This window comes from Vicia villosa, linkage group LG3 (genome assembly GCF_029867415.1).
Source record: "Vicia villosa cultivar HV-30 ecotype Madison, WI linkage group LG3, Vvil1.0, whole genome shotgun sequence".
Classification (NCBI taxonomy): domain Eukaryota; kingdom Viridiplantae; phylum Streptophyta; class Magnoliopsida; order Fabales; family Fabaceae; genus Vicia; species Vicia villosa.
Window position 1 is genome coordinate 99,571,995 of NC_081182.1, and position 16,514 is coordinate 99,588,508.

The 16,514-nt window shown below is 32.7% G+C and overlaps 1 protein-coding gene across 1 annotated transcript; it reads right to left on the bottom strand.

Annotated features, from left to right (window-relative positions):
- Positions 1-7,238: 7,238 nt before the first annotated feature.
- LOC131662219 (histone H4) lies at positions 7,239-7,773 on the bottom strand. The gene has a single exon (XM_058931938.1). The coding sequence runs from the start codon at positions 7,692-7,694 to the stop codon at positions 7,383-7,385; it is 312 nt and encodes a 103-aa protein (XP_058787921.1). The 5' UTR covers positions 7,695-7,773; the 3' UTR covers positions 7,239-7,382.
- Between the last annotated feature and the right edge of the window lie 8,741 nt (positions 7,774-16,514).

The following is a 16,514-nucleotide window of genomic DNA, read 5'->3' on the forward strand; positions in this document are numbered from 1 at the left end:
ATTGAGAAAAGTATGTGTTTTCGATATATATATATATATATATATATATATATATATATATATATATATATATATATATATATATATATATATATATATATATATATATATATATATATATATATATATATATATATATATATATATATATATAATCTGCATATGAATAAATAGCAACCAAAGGAATCTATATAAAGCTAAAAAAATATAATAATAACAAATTCCTATAAATCTTCCACTCTTAAAAACAAGAATGCATATCCTATAATCTCTCCTATAACAGCTCGCATGAGAGTAGCTGGCAATTAATCTTGCAATACTTTCTTTTTAAGGTGTGGAGAAGTTTAAAACAAAACATGAATACTATTGAAGAATCTGTCACAACTCACTTTAAAAGAAAATATAAACAAAATTAAATTTAAAAAAAAAAAGGATCATTTTTTTTACTTTCAACTGTTCAGCCTTAAAATTCAATATTTTTTTTTTAATTAGATATTAGTAATCGAAATTCATCATTGATTTACAATCATAAAGATAAGAGAAAAATATAGGAGATGTCAGGATAAAGATTGTTGGAAAATCTATAAAAAAATGTTTTAAAAAAAACACAAATGATAGTGTAATTTTTTTTAATTGGTAGACAACTTGGTTCAAATTCTAGCTTAAACGTACAATCTAACAATATTGATTGATCTAGGAATTGACAACTATAGAGTGTATTTTGGATAAAGATGGTGAGTGTTGATCAAGGTAAGAATACAACAAACTCAAACTTTATTGATGTTGCAAACTTTATTCGATAATGAAAATAGAAAATTGAGGCTGTATAAGTAGCCTTACAAAATAACTGCGTAAAACTGAAACTCCTAAGTTTTAGCCCTCTATGCTAAAGAATAGGACTTACTAGAACTACTCCTTTTTACTAGAAATTTAATAACTGACTAAATTTAAATACTAATTAAAATAAATATTAATACTTCAACAATTCCTCCCCTAAACTAAACATGCATACTGCATTTTAGTTTAATCTTTTGCTGCTTGTACTCCCAGCTGCTTCTGAATTTTCTCAAATTGGTCCAACTTCAATGGTTTGGTCATGATATCTGCAAGCTGATCATTTGTTCTACAGAACTCCATAATAACAGCTTCATCCTTAGTTATATTTCTCAAAAAATGAAATCTCACGTCAATGTGTTTGCTTCTCCCATGAAAAACTAGATTTTTGGCAAGCTTAATGGCAGAAGAATTGTCGCAAAACATTGTAACACAATCAAATTGAGAACCTTTAATTTGTTTTAGAATGTGTTGCATCCAAATACACTGACAAGCACAAGATGCAGCTGTTACGTATTCGGTCTCAGTTGTAGGAAGAGTAACTACTGGCTGCTTCTTGGATGCCCATGCAACAGCTCCACCACTTAACATAAATACATAGCCTGAGGTACTTTTCCGGTCATCTATATCACCGGCATAATCATTGTTCGTGTAAGCTACTAACTCATCTTTGCACCCTTTCCCGTAGAAGATGCCTAGATCAATTGTTGACTTAATATACCTTAAAATTCTTTTGGCTGCAAGCATGTGTGCTTCCTTTGGATTTGAAATGAACCTACTAATAAGACACACACAATACATTAATCCAGGCCTGGTTGTTGTCATATTCATCAAACTCCCCACCATTTGCTTGAAAAGAGTTCCATCAACTTGTTTTCCTTCCTCTTCTCTTGATAGCTTAATACTCCCAAGGACTATGGGATTTTTTACTCCATTACAATTTCCCATGTTGAATCTCTCGAGAACTTCTCCTCCATACTTCTTCTGGCTTATGTGTATTCCTTTCGCATTTTGACGCACTTCAACTCCAAGGAAGTACTTCATTTCGCCTAGATCAGTCATCTCGAATTCTCTTTTCATAGAATTTTTGAATCCTTGCATCATGATCGGATCATTACCAGTAAAAATAAGATCATCAACATAAAGACTTACAATCAATATTTTCTCTTTTTCTTCTTTGATGAACAAAGTGTATTCATAGCAGCTCCTTTTGAAACCTTCATTGAGGAAGTAGCTTTCGATCCTGCTGAACCATGTTCTTGGAGCCTGGTTCAATCCATAAAGTACCCTTTTCAGTTTGTAAACTTTGCTTTCCTCCCCTTTTACTTCATATCCTTGCGGTTGTGATACATATACATTCTCATGGAGCTCAACTGCACTTTTGACATCCAATTGATAGAGTTTCCAGCCATTTCTTGCTGCTAGTGCTATCACCATTCGGATGGTATCCCATCTTGCAACCGGGGGAAAAAACTTCATCGTAGTCTACACCTTTCTCTTGTGCATAACCCTTGGCCACCAAGCGAGCTTTGCACTTGCTAACTTCATCGTTTTCATCCAACTTTGTTCTGTAGATCCACTTTACACCTATTATTTTTGCTTCTGAGGGAGGTAGAACTAGCTCCCAAGTTTGGTTCTTTTTTATTGCTGCTAATTCCATGTCCATGGCGTCTCTCCAATTTTTCTTTTTCACTACTTCTTCATAATAAATTGGATCAGTAGGCATAAACATAAGAAAATTATGTGCATCATCTTCTGATAATTCACCTCCACTTGTATAGTCTTTAAGGTAGATTGGAGCTTTTCTTGTTCTCTTTGCTAAGGTTGGTGGTGTTGTCGCTTCATTTGAGAGGAATCCTCAGTTTCCAAGTGTTCTTCTTCTGATTCACTCGTGGTATTTTCATCTTCATGTTCATCTAACTCCTCATTTGCTTCCTCATAGTATTCACCCCAATCAAGTGCATCACTTTTTGATTTTGCATCTGTCCTCCCCCAATTCCAGCAGCCATCTTCCTCAAATAATACATCTCAACTGATTGTTACCTTCATAGTTAAAGGATTTATCATTTTGTATCCTTTTGATTTCTCGTTGTATCCAATAAATACATGCTTTTGGCTTCTAGCACCAAGTTTGAGTCTTCTAGCTTCTAGTACATGAACATTTCCTACACATCCGAACACTTTAAAATGCTCGACGTTGGGCTTGAAACCACTCCAACACTCTTCTGGCGTCTTGTCTTTTACAGCAGATGTGGGGCTTCTGTTGAGCACATGGTAGGCCCATTTTGCGGCTTCTGGCCAAAATATTTTGGGTAGTCTCTTCTCTTCCAATATGCAACGTACCATATTCATAATTGTGAGATTCTTGCGCTCAGCGACTCCGTTTTATTGAGGTGTATAAGTTATGATCAATTGTCGTTTGATTCCTTGGGCTTTACAGAAGTTTGAAAATTCATTTGAATTGAATTCTCCTCCTCTGTTTGTTCTTAAACAACACAATGAAAAACTAGTTTCCTTTTCTGCCATGGTTTTAAATTCTTTGAAAATAGTGAAGGCTTCACTTTTCTCATTTAGAAAGTAAACCCAAAGTTTTCGAGTGAAATCATCAATAAATGTTAGTATGTACCTTTTGTTTCCATGTGATTCGGGAGAAATTGGAACGCATATATTCGAGTGAATAAGTTGCAGTTTCTGTTTGGCTCTCCGAATGCTTTTCTTAGGACTAGCTTCTCGATGTTGTTTTCCGACCGTGCATCTTGTACATATTTTTGATGAAGCATTCAATTTTGGAAGCCCTCGAACCAATTTCTTGTTGTGCAACAACGCCAAATTCTTATAGCTCAAATGACCAAACCTTTTGTGCCATATTTCACCAAGGTTATCAACATTTGCTTTGAAGCATGTAAATGTTGATATAAGAATGTTTGTTGTCACAAGAAACATTTTGTTGGTGGTCATTATGCTTTCCATTATGCAGCCTTTGTTCGGGTGATATAGCTTGCAAACTCCATGCTTAATCACAATTCTGATGTCTCGATCTTGGAGTTGCCCAATATTCAGTAAATTGTTGCATAATTCAGGAATAAAAATATGTCGCTTACGATTTTAGTGCTTCCTCCAAACTCCAATCTGATGTTTCCCTTTCCCATTACTTCTAGCTTTGAGTTATTTCCAAGCTTGACTGAGTGCCTGAAGCTTTTCATCCAGCTGTACGAACCATTCCTTGTTTCCGGACATGTGATTTGAACATCCGAAATCAAGAAACCATACTCCATTTTTCTTGTTTGGATGAGAATCTGCTTGTGCCATCAACAACATCTCTTCCTCTTTGTAAAACTCAGCATAATTCGCTCTTTTCTCCCATGTTGGACACTTATACTGATAGTGTCTCAAATTATGACACTTGTAGCATTCCACAGCAGCCCTACTTGTAAATGGTCTGCCTCTACCTCTTCCTCAACCTCTCATTATGCCTCTACCTCTGCCTCTTTTGTAACGCTCCTCGTGTGTCACCTTTAATGCCTGCTCCTCCTCATTTGAACCCTTCATTCTTTACTCATGGATAAGGAGACTGCTTTGGAGTTCATCAACGGTTAGAGTTTCCACATTGTTAGATGTAACACCCTTCTAAACCACAAAATGATTATAACAATTACAGAGTAAAACATGTATCAAGGATGCTACAACTTTTAAAATCATGTATGTCATGCATAACCACGAGGAAAACACCATGCTCCATCTTTACTAACATGTTAACACAACGGAAATTATCTCATAAGTTGAATAATATATCAAACCATAATCATCACATCGAAACCAACAAAATTATTCAACAACTAAAAGTTAGAGTTATCAAACAACTCAAAAGTAAACAAGCGTTTCCCCCTAGTGTTACAAAACCAGAGCATGACACCGACCCTACGAACTAAACGAACGACTCAACGTGCTATCCTCACCAAGCACAGCTGCTACACTTTAATCTGAAAATGATCAACAGTAAGGGTGAGTCTCATTCATAATTAAACAATGTTATCAGTTCATAAACGATAAAACATCAACAGTATAATATCCACCCAATAGCAAACACATTCAGATTATATACACATCCATCAAATCATAACAGTTGATCAAACACACCATATTATAACATTGGACAACCTTACATTCATGTTATAATAATTCATACACCTAATGCAATACAACTATATGCATGTGGTACCAATCAAGGGATTCACCCATCTCACCGATCCACCATTATCAAGGATACGGCTACCTCCACTCACTAATTCCACACAATGGGAATTAGCTACCGCTGATCCAACACCACCAGGATACAGCCCCAATTATGATTATGTATGCATGCACCACCTTAAGCATGCTAATCATCAACACCAAACAATATGAACAATCTTTATCATATTTCAACATTGAACAACAATCATGAATAATGTATTCACACCTCAACATAATCCAACCAATTACATTATATTATTCACACCGAACACAACATTTCATTATAAACATGTTTTCATAACACAGCCACATTGTCACATTTATCAATATATATACACAATGCATAAACTCACCAAAAGCAATACCGATTAAGATGAACAACATCATCAAAACCAACTCACCAACATAACACCGAATAGGGCATTCATGTTTTAACAACATTCAACAATCATGTAATACTTACATTACACCAAACACAACATCAACATAGCAAATACATTGCCGCAACGCCGCCGCATAAATATATTTATCACTTATGCATACAAGTATAACTCACCACCACAAATACTGGGTTTTTAAAATAAAATCAAGCTACTGCTCTTTAAGATATTTTATTAGATAGAAAATTAAATTATCTTTCCAACGCACAAAACAGCGCTCAAAACGGACTTACAGTTCGAAAGTTATGAGTTTTAGAAAATAAAGTATTTTCCAAAAAGCTACAGCGTAACGGGTTACGCCTGATAAAATTCATTTATTTTTCAAAAAGGCTTCAGCGTAATAGGTTACGAAAATAGCGTAACCGGTAACCGGTTACGAAAAACAAATTTTCAAAAACAACTTCAGTGTAACCGGTTAATTATTCCAAAAATCCAATTTTAATTATTAAATAATTAAATAATTTTCAAATAGTTAATTTAACTTAAATTAAATTAATTTATGAAATTACGGGGTGTTATATTAGACTCCTCAATGGAGCACACAACGTAGTTGAATTTTGTCACAAGAGACCTCAAAAATTTTGACATAATATCGTTTTCTTTCACAATCTCTCCGCAAGTTTTCATCCGCTTTTGCTATGGAAAGAGCTCGTCCAAAGTATGCATTGACGGATTCTCCCTCTTTCATCTTTAATACCTCGAACTCAGTCTTCAAACTTTGAAGCTAAGCTCTCTTCACTCTAGTTGAACCTTTGAACTTTTGCTTCATCGAGTCCCATATCTGCTTTGAGGTGTCATCATTTAGTATTGTTTCCAAAATTTCTCTATCAATGGATTGATAGAGATAATTCTTCACCTTTCGGTCCTTAAGCGTCTGTTCAGCAATTGTTTTTGTCTCCTCATCAGTGGGCTCTTGGTTTTGTGGACCAATAGCCACTCCATCCTCCACCAAGTTCCACATCTCTTTAGATCTGAGGAAATTTTCCATCAGCTTTGCCCAATGCTCATAAAAGCCATCAAATTTAGGAATAGCTAGTTGCACAAATTTGCTGCTACTGCTGCTATCTGTCATTCTCACGAATTTCTTTAAATTCTCTATCTTTCTCTAATTAGGCCTCTTGATGAGGCTCTGATACCAATTGTTGATCAAGGTAAGAATATAACAAACTCAAACTTTATTGATGTTACAAACTTTATTCGATAATGAAAATAGAAAATTGAGGCTATATAAGTAGCTTTACAAAATTACTGCATGAAACTAAAACTCCTAAGTTTTAGCCCTCTATGCTAAAGAATAGTAGTTACTGGAACTACTCCTTTTGACTAGGAATTTAATAACTGACTAAAATTTAAATACTAATTAAAATAAATATTAATACTTCAACAAGGAGACGAATGTAGACACAATTTTGAAATGGAGCATTGGTACATCTTGAAATAGCTAAACACAACTTCAAAAACAATTTCAACACATGAATTAAAAGTGACTATAATTTAGATGCGTCCTTCGCATCATAATTGATTATGTGAAAGTTCTACTATCTTAACATGTTTATGCACATCAATGGCGCAAATTTAGATTTTTCAGTTACTTAATAGAATAGTCTCCATCCCTTGCTACATGATTCAAAGAGTTCAGATTCATAGTTAGGATAAGGTGGAAACCACTCACCAGTTATTTAGACTACAAAAGAATTAATTCAAATTAAAAAGGAAAACCAACACTCATAGTTCACCAGAAAATATTACTCATTAGATTTCAATCTTGTTAAACTTACAAAGGAACAAGTACATCTAACAACCCAAATAAACATTATAAAGAACATTCACAAGTTCCAATTACAAACTAAAATCCAAACATAAAAGAACAAGCGCTCAACCTCCAAATCCATAGAGGGTTCTTCCTTGTCTCTTGAGAGCATAAACAACATCCATGGCCGTAACAGTCTTCCTCCTAGCATGCTCAGTATATGTAACAGCATCTCGAATCACATTCTCCAAGAAGATCTTGAGAACTCCTCTGGTTTCTTCATAGATCAAACCACTGATTCTCTTCACACCTCCTCTTCTAGCCAATCGACGAATAGCAGGCTTTGTGATACCTTGGATATTATCACGAAGAACCTTCCTATGCCTCTTTGCACCTCCCTTTCCAAGTCCCTTACCTCCCTTTCCACGACCTGACATTTTCGCGAGAAATTTCAAGAAAGTAAGAAAAATAGGAGATCTAGATTTTATGAACTGTGTGTGTTGAGAAAGGAATGAGATTGGGATATTTATGTATTAGAGATTCAGAGATTAGAAATTGAGAGCGCGAAATGGAGGAGGCAACTGAGTTTTGGATTTTGTTCTGAATCGTTGGATTTAAAGTTATCGACGGCTTGTAACCATGATCCGTGCGTAGTTACGGAAATACGCGTGACCGTTGATAGAAATATTTTGACGGTAGGATTGTGTATCATATAACAAGTGCGGATCACTACCTTCCTTGTGATATTTAAAACGGCAATGTGCTGGTTCGTTTTTGGGTAGGTTAGTCTAACGTTTCTAACATGATTTAATGAGAAATTTATTATTCAAAAATAGTATAATATTTTTATTTTAAAATAAATAAATAAATATAGTAATTTTTAAGATGAATATTTTGTATTTGAATTTTTATTTGTATCCTTAAATTATAAGTTAGCATTAGCTTTTTAGTTAAACTCACTCATGAGCAAGATAGTTTGGATTGGTTTATAATTTATGTTTTCAACTTTAAATAAGTGTTTTTAAATATTTTTTTAATAAAAATATATGATATTATGAAAATTATTTTTTAAAAATTGTAACAAACGGACCTTAAATCTAATCACTTTTAAATTCAAGATAAAAAAAAAATCTTAAATCAACTACCTAACTAAGATTATAATATACATATTAACTCCCTTAATTGTCATTTTGCTTTTTTTAATTTGCACTAAGATATGCCCATTTTGGTAATCAACTACCTAACTAAGATTATAATATACCTATTAACTCTCTTAATTGCCCTTTTGCTTTTTTTTAATTTGCACTAAGATATGCTCATTTTGGTAATTTGCTAAATCAAACTTCTATTAGACCAATCCAAGTGGCACCCTTATCTCAATTTTGCTATTGCCCTTTTGCTTTTTTTTAATTTGCACTAAGATATGCTCATTTTGGTAATTTGCTAAATCAAACTTCTATTGTGCCATTATTCCAAGTGGCACCCTTTTCTCAATTTTGCTATTGCTTATTTGCTAACAACAATTAAACCATTATGTAATACTGAAGTTTGATAAAGCCTTTTACACGGTAGACAACTGGTTCACAAAATTTCAATATTCCTCTCTCATTCTCTCCTTTACATTCATTATGCATCCATCCTTCTCTCTCATTTCCATTCGCCGATTTCTTCATCACAACTTTGCGCATTCCACAAGTAATATAGGCCCGTTTAACCCTTCTCTCTTCTTCTTCTTCTTCTTCTTGTTATCTTCACATTTCTGTTTCACTTTTGACATTTATAACATTTCTTTTTACTAATCCATGAGGAAATAAGTTTCGATGCTGGTATTTGTGAGTTTATTTTCCAAAATATGGTGTATTCATGTTGAAAACACATGAAATACTGATTTTTATAGTTCTCTTTCTACTGATTTTGTTGAATGATGTTAAAGTTATGATTTTTATAGTGTTCTTCACAGACACACAACTTTGTTTCTCCCTTCGCTCTGCTTCTTCTTCTTCTTCATGTTTTATTGACATCTGTGTTTCACATTTTAGATTTCCAACATTTCATTTTACAAATTCATGACATTTGTATTTCGATTCTGGTTACTGTGAGTTGATTTTCCCAAATATGGTCTAATGATGTTCAAAACACAAAGTTTGGATTTTTACACTGTTCTTTGTAGTTAAGTGTTCTTTGTAGGCATTCTGATGAATGTTGTTAAAGATTGATTTTATAATGTTGTTTGTAGTTATTTTGATAAAGTAGATGATTGTTTAAGGATTGTTTTTTTATAGTGTTCATTTTGTTTAATGATTTTTAAAAAACAATTGAATAAACAGATTTTTACAGCTTCTCTTTCTATTTTATACACGCATAAAGTGAAACAATTACCACTGTATTTTTTCCTCTAAGGGCTACGAAACGGTGTTCAGCTAACAGGGTTAGCTATTGTTAACTTGAGAAAGCAACCACGATTGCAGGTCTACTATTTATTAAAGGGAAATAAAGTCAATCTACAAAACTTTAAATACCAAGGGTTGAGAGGTTGTTTCCATGAAGGCAAACTGATAAAAACAAATTGTAACAGAATTGAAGTAACCACAAGTTGAGCTGGAACTATGTCAGTGATTGGATATGACACTGTATTGAAAGGTGAGTAGCAGGTCTGAATAACTTTCACCAAGGTTAATTGTCCTACTTGCTAAGTATGAAAGAGGCATGAAAAGATGCAGGAAGGAGTTATTTGCATTAGTACGGACCTCGAAGCCAGGCTGTAAGTTACTTTAAAAGTAGGATGTGTTGAACATAGTCACTGTTATTATGCAAGAAAGTAGTATTTGTAGGATGTGTTAAAGAAAGTTGGTATTATGAAGCAAGAAAGTAGTACTTGCCAGGTTTAGAAGTACCTTTGGACTGCAAAGCAACTTTTGATAGTATAAAAATCATAATTTTTAGGTGTAGAAGGTACATATGTGACAAACAAAATTGTCCACTTTTGGTTTTCATGGTGTACAAGTTTTTCATTTGTTGTTGATGCATGGTATTTAATGCTGAGAGGTATTTTCGTTTTTTGTTGTTCCATCTCAAGTATTTTGGTTGTGGAAACCTTGAGAAAACTTATGTGTTAAATTGATAGCTTTTGAATTGTTGTTATCATTAAATAAAACTTCTGAAAATTTATCTCTTCAAAACAAGAACATTTATTTCAAAAGATAAAAATTTACCTCAGACAAGTTTATTTTAGTGGTGGCTGCTAAGAGACCTCTGCAATCAGTTTTAGTTAGTTTCATCACTAATTCAATAAGAAAAATTTTCAATTTATTCTTTCTAATGGAGTGTTAAAGCCTATCTATAGTTTAAAATAAGTTAGTCGTAATTGGAATCTCAAACTTTGCTATAACTTTAATATCTTTCCGTTATATTTAACTTATATCTAATTATTCTCTTTTTATTAAACATGTTCACAGTCATATAACTTTTGGTTTATATACACACTTTCTATTTAAAAATTATCAATAATTTAAAAACTTTGGGCACGGTGTAACTATTTAACCATCGTTGTCAATAATAAAAAATTATTATTAAATTATTGAATTAATTGTCCAAACGGTGTAACTCCATTATATTTTAATTTATATTCAATTTAAAATATATTCATAAGAAATTTAATTTATCTGCAGAAAATATTTTAAAAATATATTCAATTCTAATGTAATTAAAATGAGACAGCATTAATAAAGTATAACTTCAATTAAACTTACTATTTTCACGGGTCACTACCACCAAAATATTTTTTTAACCTTTAACTCAATAAAAGATGTTAGAGTATTAAGTTTTAAGTTCTTACCAACTATGTATTTGAAAACTTATAAATTTTCTACCAAATCCTTAGTTATTAGATTTGATGTAACTTTTACTAATGTGGATTTTATCACTGAAATTCGTTATTTTCACGAGTCACTATCACCACAATATTATTTTTATTTTAATCAACAAAATATTTGTACATATTTATAGGTATCAATGATATTTGTAAATATTTATAGTTATGAGCCATATTTGTAAATATTTATAGTTATTAAACATATTAAATTTATCATGTTGGTAATTTGATAAATATTTTGTTTTAAATATTTTCAGTTATTTGTGATTTTATAATAACAATTGTATATCACCAACAACCCAGCCTTATCGAATGACCTAAGATATGAATGACTATTGCATTTTCATGTTTTTTTTTTTTCATTTTTGTGAATTTTAAATTAACATTTCTCATTTGAATTTTTAAACTTCTTTTTTGCATTTGTAATACATTATTCATATTAAGAATTGAGTTACCCGTGCGGACGCACGGGTCTTCTACTAGTTATATATACATTACTAACAAATTCATAATTATACTTATCACAATTTAGGTTTTATTACAAGCTTTCTAGTGGATATTATCTCTATTTAGGATTTATGTTTATTGTAATTTGGAATTCTTGATATGAGTTTCTTTTCTATATTGTTTTTTTATATAGGTAATGTTGTGGTTGATACTCAGTCTGGATAACTATTTTTTTCTATTCATTTGGAGTGGTTTAACTTTGTTTAAATAATTATCAATAAGAAAAACTTGGTTTAAATAATTGTTTAACATTTACTCTTTGCTTGATATTTTTTGACCTAGTTTAAGATAACTGAGAGTTAGTGTTGACCTAAAGATGTTAAACTATCGCTTATAATATTAAGGTTCTGACTCAACTTGATTATTGATGTTGTTGAAATGAATTGTGGGGTATAATGTATGTTTCAATACACATTAGATGGGCTATTAAAGAAGATGGTTCATAAGGTGTTTGGTAGATGTGTCATCTTGATCACGAAATATGTTGGGATTTGACCTTTTTTTGTTTGGAGTTGATAGTGATGTTAGGCGAGAATAGGACAATGCAACGATTTAGAGTGATTGAATAGACCTCGCAAAAATAATTTGACTGATTTAAAAATATGTTTAGTTTGAAAATTTTATCACAGTTAAGAACATGGTTTGCATAGTGGAAGCAAAGTGGATATAAAATCCATTATGCTTATCAAACGGTGTATACATAAAACACATTAATCGATTTACAAATATAGAAATCGAGTCATGTGACTAATCAAATTATAGAAGTGGTATATTGAATAATGATCAACTCATGCGAGAGGTGTAAGTATACAAATTCAATGCGGATTAGAGTTCTAAGATCACAACGTCTAGTCTTAATCAAAATAAGAGAATTCGTAGTGTCAATCTAACAAAACCTATGTTTGAAAGATAAATCCCTACTAAGGCAATAACCTAACAACATATGATTTTGTAAAAATGATAAAAACGACATAAACATGTAACTCTAAGAAATGTATGCACAGTAAAAATAAAAATGAATACGGATAAAAGTGTTATGAACATGAAGAAAGAGAATAGATGAATATGCAGAAATGTATGCATGGAAATGCAAAGGCATTTTAGACAGAGGTGAGAGTAAAGTTTTCAATAACGATCGTGGTCACTTTAGCGTTTTATCGCGATCATTTTTGGAGACTAATTTTTAAAGAGCTTCTCTCTACCTTAGTAAGTTATGCAATCAATCAGTTTGAAAACCTGATCGATCTAGTCATTTTGCAGTTGATTAGAATTAACAAGTTTGGGTTATGCCAAGTTTTTTTTTTGAAAGAAAAATTCATCAAATTAGTTGAAAATTTCCTTAAAGGCTTGAGATACTTTTTCATTAGGCTTAGTTATACTAATAACAGTTTTCTTACCAATAACGTATTGGGTTATCTTATGGGTTTGGTTATTTTGAGTTCGATCAATGTGCTTTAGACTGATGTGACCAAAACAGGTTAGGGTTTTCTTAATGAGATTTAATTGATACCCTATGTGAGTTCTATCATATTCATCTTCGTTGTTTCTCCCCTTGTTCATCATCCTTTTCATAATAATCTCATAGTACATCAAGATTTCCACCTTCTGCAAATCCATAATCCTTGCAACCATAAGCGCATTAAGTATCGCTTGGGCTTCTGGTGCGAGATGATTATTATATCCACTTTGGTTCCAAAATATTTCTCTGAGAATTTCATCCTTTTCGTTTTGTACGAGCACTATGAGATTCCACTCTCCCTCTATGGCCATGTTGGCATCACTCAAGCACCACTAAAACATTTATAACAAAACATATATCAACTATGATGGAAAAAACAAAATGCAAGAAATCCCCATAAGCAGCAGAATTAGAAAGAATTTCCACACAATAGCCAACAAACTTGTCAAAATCAAGGATGTGAATAACACTTCCAGCAGAAGCCTTCAAAGCTCTAAAGGGTGGAAGAAGCATTCCAACACCCAATTAGAAAAGATCAAAATGCAGCATAATAAGTGGAAAGACGGGCAAAGTAATTACCTCATTTCTTGAAACTAACATGAGAAAGATATGTGAGTTATTCTTATAAAAACCACAACAAAATGAAAAATAAGTACCAAACCAACGCAAACAAGAACAAAATTCAAAAGCACGAGAATAAGGAAAATACTTACAGCAATAACATTGGTCTGAGCAGAAATAAGGATAGTGAAAAAGGAAAAAAACTGTCAGCATTTACGAAGAGCACAACCTAGAACTCTACAATAAGGGAACTCTCTTCATAAATATCATCAATCCTCAATCCTAAAACAATAAAAATTGTGGGAACCAATCCAAAAATAATGATACTAGTACCTTAAGAAGAATGAAAACTTAGAATAAAATAGAATGCTCCAAAAGTAAGTAAGAGCACAACTCTATTTCAAAAAAGAAAAAGAGTAAATTGACCATAATACATCAATGAATTAACATATATCTATCAAAACATTACATACCAATAAAATACTCTTAATATCCATCGATTTATCCTGATTTCTAACACCTTAAGCATTAATCATACATAGCATATATGAACATAACTCATACCACTTTCATGAATCAAAACACATTATTTTTATGGTAAAATCAGTACAAGAATTTCACAATATTTACAACAATTATTTGATGTTATCATAACAATCACATTCATATCATCCATCAGTGGAAAAAGTAGAGAAAACTAATGGAGATTAAGGACTTCTCCCTACCCAATCATACAATTGACACCATATTTAGAGTAATCTCCCCCCTCATCTTGGATTTCCAACAATTGAACCTTATTATTAAGTTTGTTCTCCCTAAGCCCTTGCCTCTTTGTAGCGGTGAAAAATTAAGATTGAGGCTGTCATACCCCAAAATTTTCCCATACTATTTCTCTTATACAAATTCAAATCAATACATAAAGCTCCAAGACACATTCTCCTATACAAGGCTCAGAAACTAGGGTTTGGTTTGTTCAAGGGAAAATCAATGAATCAATGGCTCCAAGGCATCCCATATGGCTCAAAATATCTCACTGACAAGTATCAAGTCCCAACTTAAAAGATTAGTCACTCAAATGTTCAGAAAGTCAATAGTCGACTAGGTTGACCTAAAAGTCAATTATGGGCAAAGTAAAGTCAAAACTCCTGATTTTTTGTCAAGATCCTAATATTGAAGTATCATTCACCATATGATCAAGTATTGATCATGGTTCATCAAGGAAAGATCAAAAATCAACAATTCAAAAAGTTTCTAAATTAGGGTTTCCATAGGAGAAAGTCAACTGAACTTTGACCAGCCATAACTCTCACATGGAACATCAGAAATTTTCCATCCAAAGCTTATTTTGAAGTAAATTTGATTCTCTACAACTTTGTCTCTCACATGCCAAGTCTAAAAATGCTTCATTTGAGAGATATGGACCAAAACATTATAGGTCCTTTTCAAAAGTCAACAAAAAGTCATTTTTTCAAAAGGACACACAAGGAGCATGGAAAATCATTTTGATATGAGACCAAAGACACTGGTTAGAGGACTCTTTAAGGTTTCTAAAAAGTCCTCGAACACCCCCATAACTCAAAAATTGAGAGGGATAGGCCTTATCAAAGTTAGACTATTTTGGAGGGAAAATGTGAAGAAACTTGAAACTTTTTGCAAATGGGCCCAAGTTATTTTGCTTCAATCTTGGTCCCCAAGTATCCCAGAGCCCAAAATCTCTTTGCCACGAAAATATATGATTAATTTGATTTATTTTGATTTTTTATTCCAATTAAAAAGAATTAAAATCATATAAATTAGAAGAAAATCAAATATTTTATAAAAGATGTGATTTGGATCTATTTTAATCATCAAATATACTTCAAAATCTATATAATTTCGTGCATAGGTGATTGGGAGAAGATTGAATCAATATTGGCCATAATAAGAAACTTTCAAAACCATATTTCCAATCAAATTTCCCAAGATTGAAATCAAAGATTCTAATTGATTCTCTCCAAATTTATTGACCTAAACTCTCCTCTATAAGTACATGAACAATGCCAGATGCTAGGTTTCACGAATCTGCAGCCAAGAGAACCCCAAACCGAGTCCAAAAATTTCAAGAAAAACTCAATTTCGAATTCTGAATTAAAGGACAATTCAAGTTGTTTTGTTGATTACAACGTGTTCCTGGATCTCCAAGGAAGCATTCCCAATCAATAGCAAGGCTTAGCACCGCAAGAACGCGTGCGAACACCCCTCGGTTTGTCAAATTCTAAATTGCATCGTATCCATACATACACGCATCTTTAATCAATTATAATTGCATATCCTTGTTTGTCTTGATGTGTAAATTGATTCGGGAACTTTAATCACGTTTCTATGCATATCTGAGGCTAGCGCCATAGTTAGGGTTAAGAGAGCTCTGATTGGGGTTTTCCTTTTCAGGTGAAATTAGAGCTAATGACAGGTACCATTAGAACCGTGATGCTTGGACGATGATAACCAAGGGTTCACGATAAATTTATTTTGTGTGTGTGCGTTTTTATAATTCACAGTTTGAATTGCTACGAACCAGGGCCAAGGTAAATTCGTAGCTAAATCTCCAGGCCTTGTTCACGAAGAAGATGACTCCGTGTCATCGTCTGATTGGCTCTTTTAAACAGAAAAGCGCGCGTTTGTGCTTTTGTCTCTTTTTTGATCAGGTGCGTTTCACACACACGTGTACGGTGTGCTTGCCTTCTCTTAGCCGTCAGATCTAGTCAGCATCTCATCTAATGGACCAAAGCCTGCTGGACCACCATGGATCTCACGCATGTGCCACACTGAATCAAAAGCTAAGAATTTTCTAATTTTTTTTACACAACTCTATTTTATTTT